Source organism: Equus asinus, chromosome 4 (assembly GCF_041296235.1).
Source record: "Equus asinus isolate D_3611 breed Donkey chromosome 4, EquAss-T2T_v2, whole genome shotgun sequence".
NCBI classification, from domain to species: Eukaryota; Metazoa; Chordata; class Mammalia; order Perissodactyla; family Equidae; genus Equus; species Equus asinus.
In genome coordinates this window covers 127,979,411-128,002,879 of record NC_091793.1, presented here as the reverse complement: position 1 = coordinate 128,002,879, position 23,469 = coordinate 127,979,411, and the positions used below count along the sequence as shown (strand labels likewise).

Sequence of the window (23,469 nt, the reverse complement as noted above, 5' to 3'; positions counted from 1 at the left end):
AAATGACATGGGTTGGGAGAAAGAATTAAGCAAGCATCAAAGTTCTAGCTCCCGAGTTCTCAGCTATTACATTAATCTTTAAGATTTTTCTCTCCCATTTATTAAAAATCAGTGACTCATCCAAATTTACACATAAATCCATATCAAAGTTAATTAGAATTTTGGTAGTCTAATTTTTGTCTCTTCCCTTATTAATTCCTGGAAGCTTGCAGCAAGGTTCTGTGTGTTATTGTGGAAGAAAGAAACAGAGAAGTCAGTGATTTACAAGCAGTGTTTGCATAGCAGGATTCAGAACTGGGCCCAGGCCCACTCAGTGCCAAGAAGGGCCAGACCTCTAAGCAGCCCACCTGATGGTCAGCTCAACCTCCTCTGGAACTGACATGAGCCCTGCCCCCAGTCTGAAAGAGGGAGGAGGGAGCTAAGGATTAAACAAAGGGCAAGAGAGCCCCGCTTGCTGACTTCTTTTTCTTGTCCTTCTCTATAATCGGTAAAAGCAGCCAATTATTCCTGGAAATTGACTTTCTCTCCTTCTTTCCTGTAAAGTTAAAAAAATACCATGCAGTTTTGCAAAACTTCTACTGGAAACAGAGGGAAAAAAGTGCAGGAGGTAAGATGGGTGCAAGATGGAGATTATCACGCAACAAAACATTTTTGGATTTAGTTTTCTCAAAGTGTACCTGGACACAAAATGTAAGGAAAGTACATGAGTAGGACAGGGAATTCGATCTAGTATACTTATTAGTGAGAAACTGACAGCAAGAACTCCAGCACCCAGAATTTTATTGCACTTTGATTTTGCTTTAGGAAGTTCATGTGGAAATAACATAAAACAAACTGAGAAGACTAATTTTCTTCCTAAACTGTTCTTGAATAGTGTTGGAGAATCTTCCAATGTATTTTATTATTTTAAAAAATCAGTTGCATTATTAACATTCTTAAGTCTAAAGAAAATATTGCAGGAAAGCTAAGAAACTCAGGCTTACACCAAAGAAGCAGCTTAATCAACCATAGATAGGACAACTTAGAGTTTTAGAGCATAATCAATTTACTTCACATTAATACATTTGAAACTACTTTTTATAAAGTTGCAAATTCCATGCTAAATGTAATTTGAAAGGAGATAATTTGAAATCCTGGAAAAACTTAAAACCAAAAGAGTTAATATTGAGTGTAACCCACACTGGAGGGCTGATGCGGGCACTGTGGCCCCCTGGAAAGTGCTCCTCCATCGGAGTTCTGGAGCCCCCACAACCCAGGGGCCTCCACTTCTCTGCATCTGCACCTGCTCCCCCACTAACCCCTGAGCCTGGCAGTTAACTCTCTGCCAGTTGGCAGCCCCGTGACTCCTCAGGGGAGTCCTGAGATGCAGATGGGTAAAGTGCAGCTCCCTGTCCTTTGGCCCAGCGCCATTTGACCCTACCTAGAGGAATCTCAGAGCAACATGCTGGTGTTCTAGCATGGTACGCAGTCTAGTGCATCAGGGCTTTCCCTTTATCTCTGCAGCTCCCTCTTTCGACAGGATCCAGCCAGCACTGCAGGACCAAGGACACATTCTGAGAATAGTCACTGCATTGTATTCAGAGCTTCCTCCCACGCTGACGACTAAGACTTTGTTCTGGGTTAAGTTCCACGTGCTCAGATCCTTCCTCCCAGGATGCTTCCCCTCTTTCCCACCATCTTCCTCTCTTCCTCAAACACAAGCATCAGGCAGTCTGACCAGCGTGCCCACAAGGCCGAACCCCAGCAATGGGCCAGCTCGAGTTCACTTCCCAGGAGGCTCTGCTGCCTCCAATCGACAAGAAATCTAGGCAAGCTGAAACTCCAGAAGTACTGATAATGCCAACAAAGAGTCCAGAAAAAGAACAGAGAAGGTAATGGGCAGAATCGAGAGCACTTTCAGTCCCACTGAGCAGCGGCCACAGATTGCTTTGTATCAATGGGTGCTCCAAGCTACCCCATAGCACGGCTAAAACGTGGGCGTGGGGGTGGGCACCTAACGCGATAAGCAATTTGTAATACTCACATTGTCACAAAAGACCAGGCAAGACCAGACTTACACTTCGCAATTTACATAGCCAAGTTCACGTTCTTGTGGCAGCTTTATCACATTTCCACCCGTGGACTGTCCAGTCCCTTTGAGATAAGAAAAGTTGTTTTCCAGCATCCCTTGACCCTTCCTTCTTCAGATGCTACATTTAAACATCATCTTCACTTTTCAATGCTCAATCTTCCCTGCTCTTAAGGAGCTATTATTGTTTTGCCTGAAACAAAATGATAAACTTTGGATTTTGACACACTGTCTGTGCAACACTGATTCAACACATTCAAATGAGACATTTGTGTTGATTCAATATGTGTAATAGAAACCATACAAAGGAGTCATGCTTTATGCAGGCAGAGGGTCTAAATTCAGCATATAAAATAAAACCATGTAGCACCTAAATTTATTGAAAATTCTCTTAAACTAATTTGGAATGCATAATTTTGTGTATACAGCCCTACACAGTATACCATTTTCAAATTATTCCACTTCATATAAAAGAGACATGAAAATATAATTTTTGAAATTTTTTAATTCCATAAGAGTGTGAGAAGTTGGTATTCCTCATTGAATTCTGGATGAGGTAACTGGTTTGCATTTAGAGTGCATGTTCTATTTAAAAAAACAAAAAATAATAAACAAAAGCATGTCTTTAAGGGCTAGAATCCCACAGAGCAGCAAGATGCTCCACTATGAGCATCACATGAGAACTGAGACAACCCAGAGGAGCGCCAGTTGTTGGTGTCATGGTGGATGCACTGTTAAAAGGAATATTCTTGTCTTTCTCTCACTTCTATCTTGTTTTTATTGTTTTGTAGGCTGTTTCTTTGCTAAGCCAAGCACTTTTAGCTGAATTCCCATAAATTAAATGTGTCTGAAATGCAACTCCACCGTAGAGGGAAAAAAATATAGCAGGTTGATTACCCAGCAATGTTCACTTATTCATCTTTTTAATCTAAATATGAAGTTTGACTCCTCTTGTCTGGGAGAGTGAATCCTCCTGTTGCCATTGCTGCATGCAAATAGATGTCCACACACATGCACATATGTATGCTTGTGTCAAATACATGTGCACACACACAAACACACCGCCACCACCGAAGGGGCAGTAAATGAAACACTTTCCTCTGAAATCTCCAGTCGAGATTCAGTCCACTTCCTCCCACTAGTTGTTAAAGTCCTTGGCACCTACAACCCCCACTTCACCCTCACCATGTGCCAAGACATCTCACCTACTTCCCTGTGCCCCTGTAGATCCCTGCATGGTGACCACAATGCCCCTGTTGGCACTGAGCTGCTCTAGGGCCCGTCAGCACGCTGCCCCTATTCAGGGCCCCGCTGTGCACTACACACTCTGCCACCCAGGCTGTCACCAGCACTTTCCCAGTCGCCACCTTTCTGCCCCAGCACTGCCGGCAGAACCTCTACTGTTGCTGCATTTGCTGATGTGGCAACTGCTACTGCTGCCTCTCCCCTAGGAAGACAAGAAACAGCAAAACAGGCCACTCTTAGGTACTAGTCAGCTAGTACTCCCTCAGGAGTCCAAGGTCTGAATTCCTGAACTCTTGATAATGGTACCTTGGGAGAGCAGCAGGGGGCCTCATCAGCAGTAGGGCATGCTTCAGGTTGACTGATGATAGGAAATCAGTAACACAAAATGAAACAACAACAAACACTTACACAGCACTTAGAATATTCTAGGCACTGTTCTAAGTGCTTGACAAAATTATTTTGGCCGCTTTCAATTTGGCCATTTGTACCTATACTGGCCTCGTAGCCCTAGCCCCAAAATTTCCAATAGGAGGAAAATCACTTAATCATAATCAGCCAGGATGACAGTCCTGTCTTCTCAGTCAGTGTGTAAGGTTGATACCCGGCTTCTCCCAAATTTTGAGCAATCTTAGATTGCTAGATTATAATATAAAGCTTAGGCTTCTTAGGGACAGATAATGTGTCAATTCACCTTTACAAATTTTTTTTATAATGAAAATGAGTAGGGAACGTTTATATATACATACACACGTATGCCTTTATGTGTTTATCTCATATATATATGATACATGACAGATATATATGAGAAAACGTCTCATATATTTGAGATAAACATACCTCTCTCATGTATATCTCATCCATATAAACATATATAAAAAGTAGAAGAGTATAATGTATGGGTATATACCAGTCCCATCTTCAACAATTATCAACATGTGAATAATCTTGTTTCACCCATATCCCCACCCACAGGATTATTTTGAAGCAAATCACAGACATCCTAACACTTCATCTATCAATACTTTACTATGGGGGCTGGTCCACTGGCGCAGCGGTTGAGTTTGCACGGTCCACTTCGGCGGCCCGGGGTTCACCAGTTCGGATCCCTGGTGCGGACATGGCACTGTTTGGCAAGCCATGCTGTGATAGCCATCCTACATATAAAGTACAGGAAGATGGGCACAGATGTGAGCTCAGGGCCAGTCTTCCTCAGCAAAAAGGGGAAGATTGGCAGCAGATGTTAGCTCAGGGCTAATCTTCCTCAAAAAAATAAATAACAACAAAAATAATCAGCTTTTTAAAAAAAAATTTAAAAAAATACTTTACTACAGGTACCAGTTATCAATTTAATACTCCTCAGCTCCAAACCCACCCCTTTTTGTTCCAATGTGTGGAACTGGAGCTGGACCCTATAAACTTTTCTCTTTTGTGAGCTGGCAAGATGTTAAACTTTGTCAGTAGAGAACACCAGAGGGACACTGGAAGAGGAAGGGGTAACTCTTGCAGGTTTCATTGCGCTCTCCCCTGCTTGTACTTCTAGTTGAGAGCAGCTGCAGCTCATGAGCCACACAGCGGTGCTCACCTCCCAGGGAGTTTCAGCAGCACCCAAATAGGGGGCTTCCCGGCGAGTGCTGCTGGCATCTCAGCCAGCTTCCCAGTGAGCCTCATAGATGCCCCGCTGGTGCCTTCCCATAGAGCTGGGTGCCCACTCCTGGTATGCACCATCCCAGTGAACTTCTCTGCCATCCAGTGGGCCAAGAACTCAACCTCTCCAAGGAGATGTGGATCTTACCACTGGAGTGGGGATGTGAGAGGGGAGTTTGCTCCTTCCTTGGGTGTTCAGTCTCAGCCCTGGTAGTAGTGGCCGCTCCTTATACCTCCTCTTGCTCTATTCTTTAATGTTTGCTTTACTCCTTTGTAGTTAATTTCCTGATACTAATTAATAATTCTTAAAACTTCCTCTGTTCGGAGCACTGTGTGGTTTCTGTCCTGACTGCACCAACTGATACAGAATGTAACTCCAAAAAATAAAGACTCCTTTAACATAGCCACAAAACCATATCACAACTACAAAAATTCTAATTCCTTAATATCAATATCTAGTCACTGTTCAGATTTCCCCAAATGTCTAATAAACACATTTATCCAGTTGAAACTTTCCCAACCAAAATTCAAATAGTCCATACACTGCATTTGATTGATGTTTCTCTTATCTTTTCCACAGCCTCTTGCCTTCCCTCCTTGTTTTCCTTATAATTGATTTGTTGAAGAATCAGAGCTGTTGGTCTTGTAATTTTCCATGGTATTGCTAAACTTGCTCCTCTGTACTGTCCATCCTGTAAACTAGTCGTTAGATATAGAAGCTTGAAAAGATTCAGGTTCAACTTTTTGAAAGAATGCTGGTGTTAGTACTTCCTATTGCTTCTTATCAGGAGGTACATAACATCTGGTTGTCTATTTTTTTTGTGATTGATCGGGGGGGAGGGGGTCCTGAATTGTCAGTTAGATCTATCAAGAAGTTTCTCATAGAGGCCAGCCTGGTGGTGCAGCGGTTAAGTTCACATGTTCCGCTTCGGTGACCCAGGGTTTGCCTGTTCGGATCTGAGGTGCGGATGTGGCACTACTGTCAAGCCATGCTGTGGTAGGCATCCCACATATAAAGTAGAGGAAGATGGGCACAGATGTTAGCTCAGGGCCAGTCTTCCTCAGGAAAAAGAGGAGGACTGGCAGCAGATGTCAGCGGAGGGCAAATCTTCTTCTTCTTCAAAAAAGTTTTTCATCGATTCTTCCAAAAGATTTTAGAAGACTTTGCCTTTTTTAAGGAAATAGATTATGACTTAGTGATATTTCCAACTCAAATTTGTAATTATATTTAAAATTTATAATTTTATTTAGCATTTTTAATTTTATATTTGTATATCTTTTCTTGATTCTTAATACTATTAAAAATTATTTATCCTAGAATATATATAATAGATTCAGATTAATAATATTATCATTAACGATATTAACATTTCTTCCTAATTCACTTTTATCTTGGGAAATATCACTAAGAATGCATAGACAAATGACTATATTTTTAAAATAGTTGAAATAATTCTTCTCTGTGTGGTTAAGCCACCAACAGAATTTTCATTTATTTCATTTTGCTTTAGCTTTAGATATGTATTTTTATCTTGATTTTATCCATGTATATGTGCATGTGTGTGTACATCCATATGTGAAATATTTCCATGACTCTAAAGTTATATCTACAAAACAAGGAATATTTACTGAAGTCTAGCTTCCATCTGTATCCCCTCCCTTTTCCTATAGGAAATCATTTTTTATTGATGTCATTTCTTCTATATTTAAAAATAAAAGCAAAAATAGTCCCCCCTCCTTAAGTAAAAGGTAGCACATTATATGTACATTCTATACCTTGCTGTTTTCCACTATATAACAATATATCCTTAAAATATCTTCATAAAAGTATGTGGAGAGATTTCCATAGCAGTTGCTTAGTTTCCACTGAGCGAACGCCCTACAGTGTATTTAATCATTCTTGAATTGGTGGACATCGGAGTTTTTCCAATCTTTTGCTATTATCAGCAATGCTTCACTGAACATGTCTTTTCATATTTTTGCCAGTGTACCTTTAGTACTGTATCAGTTAGCTTTTGCTATATATAGCATGCTACTTCAAAACTTAGTGGCATAAAGCAACATAAAGATTCTGTAGGTCGGCAATTTTGGCAGGGCTCAGCCCTGTCCTTCCTTCTGCTGTTCTCATTCATGTGACCCAAGTCAGCTGTCAGCTCAGTAGGAGCTGGACAGTCCAAGACAGACTCAGTCACACGTCAAGGGGTTGGCAGGCTATCAGCTAAGGGGCCTCAAGTGGCCTCTCATCCTCCAGTAGACTAGCTAGCACTCTTTTATATTCTCTCATGGCCTCTCAGGGCTCCAAGCGCATGGAGAGAGAGAACGAGGCCCAAGTACAAGTACTTTTCAATGTCCCGCTTGAGTTAAATTTGCTACTGTCCTAGGGCACTCACAAGCCCACTGTCACTGGGAAGAGGGGCTTACCCAAAGACATGCCTATAGGAAGGGGTATTCCAGCAGCCATTTGAGAACAATCTGCCCCAAGGACAGAGCCCCAGAGGCAGGATTGTTGAGTCACATGGCATATTCAGAAGTAAAAGTGGCCAATGCCCCCTCAGCCCTAGGATTAGGAAGTTCCCATTCCCTCCAACTATAAACGAAAATGCCTATTTCTCATAATGTCACTCGAGTGCGTTTTCAAACTTTAAAATTTTTGCCAATCTAAAAGCAAGTGTATCTCAACGGCATTTTAATTTGCATCTCTCATTATGAGGTTGAGCATTCTTTTCATAGGTTCAGGAGCCATGTGAAGTTTTTTTCTGTGATCTGCCTCTATTTCTCCACCGTTTTCCCACAGTGATTGGTCTTCTCTACTTTTACAAGCTTTCTATGTGTTAGGTACTGAGCCCTGTGTCGGTGATATAAATTACAAATCTTGTTCCCAGTTTATCATCTCTTTCTTTTAAACATGCAAATGTAGTCAAATTTTTCAATCTTTCCTTAATGTTTCTGGAGTTTGAGGTATTGTTAGAAAAGTTTTCTCCATTCACAAATAATGGCGGAATTCACTCATGTTTTTCTAGTGTTTATATGGGAGGGGTATCCAGTTATCTCATTTCCCCTATTGAGACACTACCTTTATTGTAGACTTCGAGTCTGTACTCAGTTGATGCAGAGTATAACTAATCCTAAGCAAAAATATGAGTCAAATTGTGTACCTCTGTCCTCCATCTTCCCCTCTGCCTGTAACTGAATCTACACTCCCTTCTAAAGCCAACTCAAACCCCGGCTCCTGTCCAGCACTGTCCGGTGAGTCAGCAGAGGACAGTGAGTCAGGAGTACGGGACTCTAATTCCTGGATGCGTGATCTCAGGCCAAGTACTCAGTCCTTCTAAATCTCTGTCTCTTTATCTGTAACTAAGGGTAACAAAACCTCTCTCACAAGGTCATTCGATAGAATAAGTGAGATGATGCCAGTAACTCACTAGCATAGAACTGGCACACAGTAAGTGCTGGATAAATTAGGAGGAGCCCACTGAAGACAGAGAGAGGAGCCTTAAGCACCCAGTGATGGAAAAAAGGAAGTATCTAAGAGTGGGAAGGCAGAGCTTAATGCAGAGACAACTTCACTGGCAGCAACTGTGTGTCGTGTGCTTGTACGTGTGTGCACAAACTGGGAACAAAAACACAATTGTGTTTTCTGTAATGTGTCTTTCAGGGATGCTTCCCTGTAAACCGAGAGTGGGAGGGTCTTTCCTTGACAAGGAACTTACACACTCTTAAGTATGCCAACTCTGAATCCCTACATATGAGAAGAAAAGGCAAAACCCCCAAAGAGTAGAAGGCCCTTCTGCTCAGCTCACACCTTAAGAAAATCAGTTTTAGAATCAAAATCTGAATAGCTGAGCACTTGACCTGAGAACACTGAAGTTCCGGTGAACCCCTTGTACTCCGGGCGCTCAGGGTAGCCAGTGCACTCCTTCTACTCCGGGCACTCAGGGTAGCCAGTGCACCCCTTCTACTCCCGGCACTCCATCCCAGAGGACTTCACAACACATCCTGCCGAGGCTCCCCCTCAACCAGAGCTGCTCCTCGGGTGGAGCAGAAGGCCCCAAGCAGCCAACTCCTTCCAGCCAGTCCTTGGACTGCACGTCCTGCTCACCTGGTCTTCATCCCAGCAGTTTCTGCCCCAAGAGTCTTGCAGGTCAGGTGTAAATCTTGAGGGGAAAAAATAGATTTTAAGGACAGAGCTGAGGCTAAATTGAAACAAGGAGACAGAAAAAAAATACCACGGTCTTGGGGTTGTGTTTCTGAGACGTGTGGGGGGACTGGGTTTGGCGGTACTCGGGCACGGTTGGAGTTGGAGTCACGTAACTCCGTGAGGCAATCTAGAGCTGCCCTTGGCACATATGAAACTTTTCCCTTTAGTTAAGCTAAGAATGCTTTTAACATATCTGAAGAGTCACTGCCACTGAGTCCAGGGGACAGGGACTGACTTGGGAAGGCATATGAGGAAGTTTCTGGACTGATGGCAACCTTGACAGAGGTTTTTTTTTTTTGAGTTACATAGGCATAGGCATTCATTAAAACTCGCAAATGTACACCTAAGATTTGGGCATTTCTTTGTAAATTTTACACTAAAAACTGTAAAATATTGAATAAGCATGCTGAAATAGAGACATATTTCCTGCACTGTTTCCAGTTTACATTACATGTATTAAAAAGATGACTGAATGGAACAGATAGATGGATGTGACAGAGAGTCAGACGTTAATGGTAAAATCTAGCACACAGGTGTTTACACTAAAATTTGGTCGACATGGCCATATGTTCGAAATTTTTCATAATAAAATGTTGGGGAGTTGCCCAATGCTTTATCAGAAGCAAACAAACTCCTCTGCACTCTGGGTGCACAGCGATCATGACGGCTGTCCCCGGGACTACAGGACGCCTTCCCCTCGGCCGTGGACCTCCTCCTGGCACAAATCCTGGCCCACGAGTCCTCCCTCCTCTGCACTTTCAGAACCACGCCCTGGCCCTCTGGGCAAAGGTGAACGGAAAAACAGCACAGCGTACTCAGCTGCTGACAGGTCTTGATGAGGACTCAACCCTACAAGCTGTCATGGTCAGTCATCAGCATACTTACTCTTCTGTGCCCAGAGAAGACTGTAAAAGCCTGCCTGTTTTAAGAAAAAAAAACTTAATTGCAATAATTTATATAAACTGCTGAATATTTCCGATTTAAAATTACAGAAAAGATTGTCTCCTAATAATGGCATGGAGAAATGACCAGTATTTGCCTATTTCCAATACTCAAGGGGGAAGAGCTTAACATCTGTTGAGCCCTCGATCTGGAACAGCCGTTTTGCCTACACTGGCTCATATAGTTCTCAGAGCCCTGGGAGTCTGCAGCCCCATTATCATTTTATCAGGAGGCTCATGGTCATGGAGCCAGTAAACAGTACATCCAGGACTCAGAACAAGATCTTCTCAGCTTAAAACCAAGTTTTCACCAAAGCACACTGTCACTGACATTTAAAGTAGGTTATGGTCTGCAAAGCTAACACAACTACAAGTCATTTGGCCAGGATTTTACAAAATACCACTGGTTAAGGAGTAAAATTTGGAAGGGCAGTTTCATGTTCTACTCCAACTGTTTTTGCCAAACCACCACCCAACCAAAGGTATTTTTAACAGTTTACATGTCCCACCAGTATTATTGACAAATGTAGCAACAATACAAAATATGGCAATCTTTCCTATATTATCTGTAACCGTAGGGCAGTTCAGGGCTTTATACACTTGCTTAACTGAGGGGTTTTCATGTCACAATGTTGCTTGTTCATAAATTAAACAGATGGCCCAACTACCCCTTAATCATCTTCCCTATCATGCTTAAACCACCAGACAAAAATTCTCATCCACTGGAAAAAATGGAACCTTCTCACTTGTTAACCCAGATTCCTAAATGACAGAGACTATAGTCATCACCCAGTAGGTGGCACTAGCAGTGCTGACCAATCTGTTTTTATCTTTTCTATCTTTAGTCCAGCAACGTTAGGTCAGAGGTCTTACTCAGTCACTAGGGTTATAAATATTTGCAACAAAAGACTAGCCCCACATGGCCGTCAGATCATGCCTTGCATATTACTTGTCGCTGGAAAATATTGTACCTGCCCCTCTGTGCAGAATGAGACTGAGATCTGTAAGTGGCAGGTTCCTCAGGCATTCTTAGGAATGTTTACCAGGCTTCCAACCGCACTACTTTTCAATTTGGCCAGCTTATCTCCACATAATAGAGAATGGAGGAACACCTGGGGAATAGGAGGAAGACAGAAGATGCTGCAAACATACATTTGCTCAGATAAACAATAAAATCTATTTTAAAAAGTTTTAACAGAAACCTAGGGTGAAAAAGCTTATCTTTTCTTTGATCTACCTAGGCCCAGATGGAGCTCGGTGACTCCACTATACACAATCTGATCTTAACATCGATATAATTTGAGTAATTCTATTTAAAACTAATTCAGAACTCAGTGCTCACATCCAGAGGCCATAAGCAACCTCTTCTGCTTGAACTACCCTGCTTTACCCATCAGTTCTGCCATTTGGAGCCATATGCTTCTAAGTACAATTTCTCCATGTGTTACAGTCCAGAACTTTGGTCTATTCGAGCCTCACAAAGATAAAAGGAACTGAAGATACATGAAGATATATATATCTTGAAACTTGGTTTCAAAGGAAAGTTATTCCTGTGTCAGGGGGAGATGTCAAGCACAGGAGACAAAAAATCTTCAGTCTTTGTTTCAAGAGCAGCTCTCCCAGACCTACACTTATAAATTCTCCATTTGGTAGAGCAGATGCAACCTGTACTTGTTCTAACAAGTTCCTGTGGAGAATCTCATATAGGTGGTTTATAAAGTATTCTTTGAGAGTTTTATTCAATACATGGACTAGGAAACTGGACTGTCTATTCTATACCTAGAATCATAAATTTTGAGTAAAATAGAAAAATTTACTTGAGTTTCTGGTTGGAAATGGTTACATACAGAACTGGTTTTTAAAGACACGTCAATAGTTCTTGAGTTGAGGTTAAGTTAGACGTAAGCACGATGTGACGGTGAGGACTGTGGGGTGTCAACAGAGTCTTCAGAGATCTGGGCTCTACTGTTGTTCAACAGCTGAGTCACCATGCCTTGGGTCGACAAGTTCCTAAAACTTGAGGAGCCACAATAAAATTGTGGGTTACCTATCAAGGCTTTTCAAAAGGCTTAAATAAAAAGTCCATGTCAAACGCGTTAAAACGTTCACTTTCTTTACAGCACACTGGTTATCTTATAGTGGTAAACAGTCCTAAGTAACATCTTTGGGTCTCATGTTTTTAATGAGGAAAAATGCTAAACAAATGGCTTATCATATAGTCCAGACTTGTCTCTAGTCTGTTCCTTCGTCTGTGATCTGTGCTTTGAGAAACCTCATTAGACCCTTTTAGCTTAGAAACCTGGAGCAATTTGGTTACAGTATTTGAACACAAACTCTGGTGCATCCCTAACAAAGCAAACTTCAAGAAATTTGGAGAAAAGTTGAATATACCTAGGAAGTAAAATGTTTTTCTAGCCCCTCCCTCAGGGCCTAACAACATACCATTCACAATAGTGCTATTTTCCAAAGGTCACAATTAGATTTCCTCAGAAGCATACCTTAGCTGTTAATCATTACAGCTACTTTATGAAATGTGAGACTGTTTAATTACCCCAATATTTAATCATTGGCTGGAACCTCAATACACAGGTTTTCCCCATGGCCAAGTATATCTGCCTTTACCCTTGTCATATAACCCATACTAAACAATTGACTGTGACCCTCTTTTTTTACTAGAAACATTCAGGGTTTCATCAGATAGGGGAAGAAACAAGTGAAGGAAACAGAGATTAATAAAAATAAAAGCCACCATAGGGTAAATAATTCCAAGACTAGAGATAAGAGACTTAAGTTTGGGAAAGTGTTCCATGTTGACTCTGCTTTCTCATGGTTTTCCAGCTTGCTGTCTCTAGAATCTTTCCAAATACATCAGAGAAAAGGATCTTAAGGCAGCAAACAGTCATTACCTTAAGAGTAACAGAGAAGGGAAGTCATTTCAGTGAGCAAACTGGAATGTCAGATCTACATAAAGTAACAACTGCCCCAGTGTCTTCAAACTGACGTAAAACTTTTTCAATTTGTACCTTCTGAGAAAACTGTTTTAGGGCCAGTTAACCAGCCTCCTATACTTTAAATGTTCTCCTATTATAAATTATAACTTTTTAGTAGCCTCATGTCTATTTGTTTCTGGCATCACTCCCTTGGCATTATTACTCAACCCAGCAAGTTAAACATTCTTTTAAAATGTTGAGTGATAAAAATACAAGTGACAAATACCCAGAACTACAAATATTCAGGGTCTCCTCATGTTAACTTGTCCTCAAATTTAAAAGAGAATTACTAAAACTACAGTAACAAAGCAAAAAAGTCGGACTACTACAGGAAAAGCCGTCTCAACGGGGCCGCACACTGCAGCCTTCACTGGGACACGTCGTCGCCCGGCCTTACAGGTTTCATCACCCCCTTTCTGTACCGCGGCAGGTCCCCAAGACCCCGCGCAGACAGGAGGGGCCAGCCGGCTGAGGAGACTTCAATCCACTTCAGGACTGTTGTGCAGAAATGAAATGGGACCCAATCTTAGTAGTGTGTGTTTCTACACTAAATGGTTTTGGTTTTCGGGAGGTGGTTAAACTTATTTACAAGTTGACAGCTGAAAGCCAGGAAGGAGGAAGGTAGGAAGCTTTCTTCCTCTCAGCTTCTTGATGAGAACGGTTCCAGGAGACTGCGAAGGCAAATACTCATTATGGACTGTAACCCACTTTGCTTTGGTTTTGGAGGCTTCCCTTAAGAAAAAAGACATCTGTTAACAAATGATAAAGAATACAGAACAACGAAGTTAAATTACTGAGGCAAGTGTCCATTACAAAAGTAAACGCTTAGGTCTTTCCTTATTTATCACAAGATGTTAAAGGTAACAATACCTCCACACCTGACCTGCATTTTCTTCTACTACTGAGCTATGATTAGACAACAAACATCTGACTGCTTATGTGCCAGAAATCACTTACATGGAAAATCTTCAATAATTCCACAAATGGGTACTGTTACTTACTTGTTTTTCATAGTTCTGAGACCTAAGGCTTACGGAGATTTCAATGTAATGACTTGCCCAGCACCACAGGTGAGATAATGAGGCCAGGATTGGAAGTTCAGCAACCCATGCCCCACATTTTGGTTTTCAAAAACTCCAAAATTCTTTCTTTCAAAATCACTTTTAACGTTATATTCTCACAAATAACTTAGTGTTACTGCTCCAATCTCTACTTAAATTTAAAATAAAAAATTATAAACTAATTTGTAGCATTTCTTTTTACTCCAAATATCTGTAATTTTGTGAACATCTTAAGAAACTATTAGTCACAAGGTCAAATTAATCATAATCATCAGTGTATGAATAAAGAGAAAACTTCTTTCTAGAATACATAAACTCCATTACCAAAGTACTATAAGGCATAAACAAGCTCCTAAAGATTATTCATTATCACTCCTTAAGATTATTCATTATCTCGTCTGCCCCTTAACACTCTGCACACAGTGCCTAATACGCAGCATATACTGAAATCTTGTTAGATACACTGAATTAAAGCAGATAAATAATCTGGCACAAATTTTTATATTCAAATGCTATGCAGTTTTCAGAAAACAGAGTCTACTTAAATTATTTTGTGATTTAAGGTGAGGAAAAAAGACAAAGCGACAAATACAGCTAAGTAGTCGCCAGGCTGAAGTCGTCATGACAACTACAGGCAAATGTCCTGGCTCTCCACTGTGAATCACTGAAAGAGCAAAAATAAGGTAGGTCGGTTAACACGAATGCAATTTTATTCAAGAGAGAATATGAAGAAGAGTTGAATTCTAACAGAGGAAAACTTCACCAGTTATCCACCCTACAGTAAAAAGTGGAACTGGGGACCATTTACAACACATAAGTAAATTCTACGTTTACATTTCTGAATAAAGCTGTATTCGCTTCTTTGAGAGAGCCATTTCTTAACTTTTGCAGATAAGGCTTTGTGAATTGTGTTCAGAAATTTGACAATCTACATGCACTCACACGCACCTCAAATAAAGTTTAAGTGCCTAGGATTTTCACTCCAGGCTGAGTTTCTGCAAGTATCTAGGACCCTATAACTTAAGACTGCATATTTCTACATGAATTCAATTTGAATTGCCTTCACTATAATGTTTATCTACAATTTTTAAAAATAATTAAATCAATGTTTATTATGACTTTAAAATTCCCTCTAATTATACTTTAATATTTGACACGGTACTTCCAAAAATAAATATTCAAGGCCTCCTTTTTAAACTTTCCCTCAGGGTAATGCACAAAGTGACAACAAATATTAATAGGACTACCCTAAAATAAATATAGGTTTTAAAAAATTACTCATTATAATACAGAGCACTTTCTTTTCATAATTCTGATAAAGAACACGTTTTTTGGTAATAAAACAAGAATTGAGGATGATTCAGTCCTTGGAAAATATTAATGGCAGTCACTCAATGAAAAAGTCAATCTTTCCTGGAGTCACAAACACTCAAAAATTGCTATTAACCTTGACTGAGTTTTCATTTTTTTGGTGGTTATTGCTTTAGTTGGCAATATCTGAATTTAACACAACAGAACAACTCCCACTAAGCCTTATTTTAAATATTACAAAATGTATACAGAAGATAGACTCATAGAGGCTATAATGCTGATGTCTTAAAGTAACTCACCCATGAAATGGGTGCAGATATTTTAGAGGATATCCAAAGATCTTTTTGCTCTAAAAACAAATGCCCCTACTTTTCAGTGTGCTCCCATTCTTCAATAGGAGACTTGAGCAGCCTAAGAGTTCTGCTATTAAAAAAACCCACTCTGATTAACAAACCAAAAACGTAAAGGAAAACCGATAAGGACATAGTTTTCACAGTTAACAATAAATAAAAGTGCAATATGTGTTCAAGTAGGGCACGTAGTTTAAAAACTACATGTGACTATTTGGCATAGGTCATCTTTTAAAGGCTCTCCGAGGGTCCCTGCCATTACTTATTGTGGTCATGACTGTTTGATTATTAGCTGTTCCTGGTAGCTGTGGATTTACAGGTCCTCGGCCATTGCTTCTACCAGCATATGAGAACTGGCATCCCCTTGATTCTGGGCCAGTGTGAACCCCGTTTCCTAAAAAAGAACACAAAAATTCAGTATCATGTTCAGATACTGATCTATAGAGGTACATATATTGGAAGTTCTAACACATGCTCTTAATGCTTACAACTAATAGTAGGGAAAACAAACACCTTTATTTTCAAACAACTGGAAAAACTCAACGTGAGTTCTAGGTTTTTCCAAACATATAATTACCGTAAATATATTAACTTGATGTTATATTAACAGAGAGGAGAAAAAAGAGCAATTTGGGCAGCAAAATGAGAAATCAGTAGAATAGGGGAAAAAAGCATAGGTAACGCACTGCCTATGTTATAAGGGAAAAAGAGAAGGGGCAGAATGGTGGATGAGTACTGGCATTTGGTGCAAATACGGTTAATAATGTCTCAAAAGAGACAATGTAATTCCAACTCTTTAAAAAAAAAAAGACAGCAAAGTTCCCCACAACATGATGATCACCAGCTGTACCAAAACATGCAGCCATTAGGTCAAATAAAACTTCGGCCACCCTAATGAACTCCAATCCCAAAGGACTTTTCCTGAGACTTTTTTATTTCCTCAGTCTTATTTATTCTTAAATAAAGACTTCAAAAGACCTTTAGCATGGCTGTGAGAACCATTAACATGACACTTGGGTATTGGAGGAGTAAAGGCTAATCTATTAAAGAGGCAGCTATCAGCACATGAAAAATTAAGGTGAGCTATTAATCTGAAGATAAAGGGCTTTCAGTGTATGGAAAATAACCAATAATTCTGCATCTACTATAAATAATCAATAGATGACAGAAATTTTATAAAAAATCAGTGGAAAAATACCACGATGTACCACTAAAATGTAAACTTCTTAATTATTAGCCAATGTTCACCACTGTATCCTGGCCCAAATGTTTAAATATAGAATGTGCTCAATAAATTAGCTTAAGAGGGTATCTGCTTTCTAGAGAATCAGTTACTTGGGAATTCCCTGTTTACTAGTTAGTTCCCTTTTAGTACTAATTTACGCCTAAAGACAATTTCTTCCTCTAAATCTTTTATATTTTCTCTTAATTCTTACACCTGATCACAAACACGCAAAAAAAAAAATACATATCTTACCTACTGGTCCAAAGGTACCTGTACCCACATTATTATTCATGGAATTATTCTTCTGTTCACTGTGTGCCTAAAAAAAATTTTTTTAATGTAACCAAATGAAGATTCAAAAATACCACACATTTATATTATTATAATAACGTTGTTGTACTCATTCATTTTTTCTAAATTTTTAAGGGTTTTTTCCAACAAATTTTTTAAAGATTTATCCAGCTCCATTCAATGTTAAAATATTCAGGAATACTTTCCAAAGCTTTCACAGCTTCTGTTACTTCTTGTTGCATTTCCTGATTATCACTCCCCACTCCTCAAAGTGTTAAACGGCACATATATTTATGATAATACAGACACATATACAGACTCACAAAACTATAGAATAGAAATGACTTTAAAAGTTTTTTTTAAGATTGTCTTCATTATACTCTGGGTATAAGAGGGTCAGTAAGCTAGCCATAGACTTACAATACACAACCAAAATAAGCCTCATCATAGAAACAGACTATACATTTGGATTAATTACCCCTTTGCTCTGTTGTCCTCGATAATCTGGGTTGGGTTCACTGAAATTTGGCACTTCTGAATAAACCATACAAAATCTAAAGGAAAATAAAGGACAACTTAAATGACTTCTGAAATAAAGTAATCAGCTCTCTTTATATAACATGCATAACATATAGGAATGAAGAATTTAGGTGTCAAATGAATTAACTAAAAAGGAACACACTAAATCACTCTTCATTTACAACAAAAACTTCCTAAATGCTTATGTTCCATAAAAACAACAAATATTTGATTGCCCACAATGTATGAGCATTCTATTTTGTATTTTAATTCTTCTGTACTGCAAAAAACTAAACCATGTCAAAGACTGAGGACACAGAAACACATCTTTGTCCTGTTTTTCCACACAGGCTGACGCCACTGAACCATGTTTAGGATTCCAGAGGGTTTTTCCCCCGCAGTGGTGATGGATTTGCACTGATCCATTCACACACTCTCATCCAGTCCCTCTCTTTTGACCAATCACTGTGAATCTGCAAAGATAATCATTCAAGGTTAAGAGGAGGTTCTGCAGGACTGAATAAAAACAACTGGCTATCAAGACAACAGTTTATCCCAGTGCTTCTTTACGTTAACTATGGAGTATACTAACACTACATGCAAGCATTTTCTTAGCTCCTCACCCCACAAATAAGAAATTAGAACAAGTTCAGGTAAATACCAGACTAATTCTGACAAAGTCAAGTCACCAAGAATTGAGTGACCTCCAGTGGTTCTTCACATAACTGATCTCCATTATTATAAATACTTCTCTGCACATGAAGGTGGAAACAACATCCTACATCTTTCTGTAATATTGACACTAAAACCTTTCATGACACATTGCTCTAATGCCATTCTAAATACAAACATAAGTGAATCCTAATTTTCCTCCCAGCAAAGGCAAAGTGTTACCAGTTTCTGATCTTTATCTTTAAAAGCTAGCAAGATTGCTTATTTTTTCCAAACAAAGTATCTTATCTCTGCAGTGTGGAAAAGAGAAAAAAGTTTTCTTGTCTTTCTTTTTTTTTTTTTTTTTTGGTGCTGTTTGTAGCTTCTCTCTTTAAATATCCTCCAATTTCACGGGTATTAAGCAGATGTCTGAGCATTAACCAAATAGAACAGTCTAATGATTTGGCGCACCACTATACCACACTTTATGAGTACATCCCACACGTCTAGGCCGGCATGGAGGCTGAATTACCTTTACACCCCTAGAGAGGATGGCTCCTCCAAGTCAGGGTGGAGATTACCAGGATAGTAGTATATGGAAGCTCGCATTGCGGCTGCCTGTACGGTACCTAGACTGTGGATAAATACAGGACTTCAATTTTCACTGCTGCAAGTCCTTTTACCACGAGTAGTACATATTCATCCATAAACAGAGAAAAAGAAAATTTAAACTTATGGCCTGAAACCCATACTTAGCTTCTAAATTTGGCCATTCACTAGAAGACAGAAACTACTTCAAATGGCACTCGTCACACCTGAAAGATGCATGTTTTCAAAGCTGACAGAAATGATCCCACTGGAGTTTGTCTCAAGTGCATCTTCTTAATGCCCTTTGCCAGGAAAAACTGACATTCTCAACTACAGGAAACAGTACTGATAGCTATTAAACTAGTACATACATGCAAAGTTATTTTTACAGTTAAGCTGCTGAGGTCATTCAGTTTACCAGTCAAACAAAGCCAAGGAATAGGCTGACATTTTATACCTACCAGTCATTCTATAGATATTATATTGCAATTTACTCAACTACATGAAATGCATTTTAATACTTACTCCCCAATTTTTTGAAGCTCACCACCCCTCCCAGTATAAAGTGTCAGACATCCTTTCCACATGGATGCATACCTAGAAAGCAAAGAAATATCAGTTTTGTAGAAATCTGCACATTTCCTTCTACTTAAATCAAGTAAATCTTTCTACTATATTTTTTGTAATGGAGTGCGAGTGGACATCAGACCCTCTGTCCACCAGAGCAAATCAAATACAATGAATCTAATTTTGATTAACTTGTTACTTAGTAAGGAATAACACAAAATTCTACTGACAAATTTTGACATAATTATCTAAACTATAACTAACCTAGAAGTCTTTTTGCAAAGCAAGCATTGTTATACCCCAAAGATCACATCTTTAGTCAATTAACAAGGGAACTTTCAATTGCAGATTCAAGCAGAAATTATTTTTCAATCACAGAATATACGAAATCAACAACCTAGTGTTTACTTTTATACTCATTTACTCAGTCTAGTCAGATATTGATATAATAGTGTATCCTTTGCCTCCATAAAAGACATAGGGTTCCCAAGCTACTGAAAATGTGTTAAAAGTTAATCAAGGTGCTAAAAAAACTAAGGTCGAAAATCTATCACCTATCTGCCTTTCCAATTTCCAATTTTTAGCACCACCCCAGCTGAACAATTGTTTACCCCAAAAAATTCTGAATGCAGACAGCATCATAAAATAATCCTACACACAAATCTAAGAAAAATGTAAATTAATCAATATGATAAAATCAGTCCAAGGTTTGGTTTTCATTCATTCTTTATACAACTACTGTGGTAACTTAGAATGATAAATTATAACTAAATATTGTTTATGTTGACAGCTCATCTTTTTAATATAGATTAATAAAAACGTGCTAGTTCCACATTATATATTTCTCTTCACTTACTAACGTTTATTTACTAAAGACTCCATTCACCACTCTGTTATGTTATATAGAAAGTGACTCAGGAGACAGTGCATTAATGTTTCACTTTATTAAAGTAAGAATTAATGCCTATTGAGAAAAAATTTGAAGTTACAATTAAAAAATTTAACTTTCACTTGTTTCAGGAATGAGATCAATATTCGCAGGGTTTTCTGATAAATATACCAATATTCAAATTACCATTATTTAGATGTATGCCTTTCTTCAAAAGCGACTTTTCTTAGATTCAACTAGAATTTAAGGGCCTTAAATGCACCAGACTCCAAGCTGGATGTGTTATTTTAGTAAGTAAGGTATAATCATTCCCATTTTACAGAAGTTGAAGAAGTATAATAACTTCAAGGTCATACTTAAGTTAGGAAATAGTAGAGTTTCTCTAGTTTTGAATTTTCCTTTAAATTGTACTTCTTGGTATTTGTACTCTTAAAGTTCTACAGATACTATAAAGCAAATAAACTCAGTTTTTCCACAGTTTTTTTGATGGACATATCTAGGTATTTTCTGTGACTACAGAATATAAAACATTTGAAAGGAGATGACTTTTACAGTGTATAGAGTATTTTTTTTTCTGCTTTTTCTCCCCCAACCCCCCCAGTATATAGTTGTATAGTTTTTTAGTTGTGGGTCCTTCTAGTTGTTAGAATACTTTTAATTATTGGATGAGAGACCCAAAAAACTTTAATCATGCTAATCCTCACCACACCCTCTCAGGTAAGAATTCTCTTTTGTGGAAGTTTAAGACGCAATTAGTGTCCTAATGAGTCAGTGTTCGAGAATAAAATGTCTAAGTCCTGACTCTCACTTCCTTCTTTGATGAAACTCTGCCTCACTTCCTGAAGATGTTGTAAGATCTGTCAGATGATATCGAAGGGCTCCAAACTCCTACAGAGTGATCCAACACTTCTCTGAGATTCTATTTACTATGCCAACATCAATCTCCACCTGCTCTTCCTATATTTATGACCAATAAATTATTACAATTCTATTGATCACCAATGTTCCCCAAATCTATTTTCAAGACCCTTTTTCTGGCTTTTTATCTTCCTAAGATAAAAGATTTGGTAAATTTTTAAAGGCAATCTGATTACCAACCCAAAAAGAGATTGTGCTAAATAATTTTTTAAAGCCAATGTGCCAAGTGACTCTCTTGGATGGAGGGATCATAGATGTCTTTCTGCCAAACATTTTCTGCACATCATTCTGATTTTTGTACAACAATGACCTTACAGCAGTAGGCACAAGAAATGATTTTTGAGAATGTGCCTTCCAGATATTGTAAACTTTCCTCTTAACTTTTACCTCCACGTACAAATTCGACATGCCACAAAGTCTGCTAAATTCTCCAACTACGATCTTAATTTATGTCCACACCATCTAAATTTAAAAAGTACAGGTAAAATATTGGCAAGATTTCAAAAGCCATTAAAAAGGGGAGAAGGTTGGAAAAAAACTAAGTGACAACTACATTAAATAACTTATGAGAAAGATAAAGTATTGACTTTGTTAATCGTATCAATCTACCAAAAAGACTCAATAATCTCAGGACAGTATTTAAAAAAATCCTTAACCTGTGAACTGGTGGGCGTGGGGATGGTTAGATTTCGGGCTGAAACTGATTGCTTTGAAGGCGACGGTGTTACATCCGAACCCTGTGGACCATCCACAGCTAACATCTAAGGGGTTCAAAACTCCTCGGAGTGGTCCACAGAAAAAATACGAAATTTCCGAGCTTGCCAAGATCACGGCATCAACCAACTCCGATTCCGCAGCCCTGCTACCGATGCAGGCAGCACTCTCCTCCCTCCGCCCCCCACCTTTTAGGCACACCTACCCTCTGGTCAACCGAATAATATCCCCTGGCTGTATAAGACCTCCGATTTCATCCCACACGGAAATAGTGATGCTGCCCGTTTTATCTGCTACTTTGCATGATCTCACTTCATGGCCGTCTTTGGTTTTGGTCACGCGTCCTGTGAGGATTTAAAAATCAAAAGGGGGGAGGGGTGTATTAGATAACGAGGACTTCCAGAAAGGCTCTCTAACTGCTCCTCCGGGACCACTGCATCTTTAAGCTGGGAAGAGGTCGAGCCCCGGCTTCTCGCCGCAGGTAGGATCCGAGCCCCAGCGGGGGCCCCGGGCCACGTGGATGGGGGAAGGGAGGGCGGGTGAGGGGAGCCCCCGGCTCGCGGCGGCCGCGCCCCTCCCTCCCGCCCCGGGACGCACGGGGCTTGCGGGCTGGGCTGCGGACCCCACTTACCTATCTCCAGGACAATAAAGACGACATTTAAGTTTTTCAATCCGGGCTTAATATCTTTTATAAAAAGAAGTGGGTCGTTGACCCCATTCATATTGAGGCAGGTGCGGCTGCGGAGACGCGGATGGGCAGGGAGCGGGACAAAGCTTCCCACCCTCCCGGGTCAGGGGCGAGGGCGGAGGGGCGACCTTGGGCGGGGGGAGCAGGAGAAGGGACAGAAAGCAGTAGTCAGGGACGGAGGAAACTAGCTCAGACGGCACTGAGCCTGAAAAAAAAAAAAAGAAAAAGAAAAAAGCGCTCGCAAGTTTAAAAGAAAAAAGACGAACCGCTCCGCACACCAACCCCACTCGCCACAGGGCGACAGGAAGACAAGCGTGCGAGCTGCCCCCTTCTTTGCAGAAAGGAAGAAAAAAAAAGGCAGCGAGGAGACGCCTCTGCCCTGAGTCCCGTTCACACACACGAGCGCGCGCCCACTGTGACCGGGGCTCCGGGAAGGGACGGGCTGTGACAGCAAATGGAGAGCGCGGACTGAGCACTCGCGCGCCCAGTCCCAAACAGCGACTGCCGAACGCGCCCGCGCGTCGGCTGCACCCCCGAGACGCCCCGCCCCTTGTGACGTCACGCGGCGTCGGCACGCCCGCCGCCCCGCCCTCCAGGCCCGGGGCAGGGGA

General features: G+C 40.0%; 1 protein-coding gene across 1 annotated transcript; it reads right to left on the bottom strand.

Moving 5' to 3' along the window:
* Positions 1 to 14,835: 14,835 nt before the first annotated feature.
* Positions 14,836 to 23,407, bottom strand: NABP1 (nucleic acid binding protein 1). The gene is made up of 6 exons (XM_014837536.3): positions 22,802 to 23,407; positions 22,376 to 22,514; positions 19,608 to 19,679; positions 17,803 to 17,878; positions 17,286 to 17,352; positions 14,836 to 16,202 (listed from the first exon to the last, which is right to left on the bottom strand). The coding sequence occupies exons 1-6, from the start codon at positions 22,890 to 22,892 to the stop codon at positions 16,033 to 16,035; spliced, it is 615 nt and encodes a 204-aa protein (XP_014693022.1). The 5' UTR covers positions 22,893 to 23,407; the 3' UTR covers positions 14,836 to 16,032.
* Between the last annotated feature and the right edge of the window lie 62 nt (positions 23,408 to 23,469).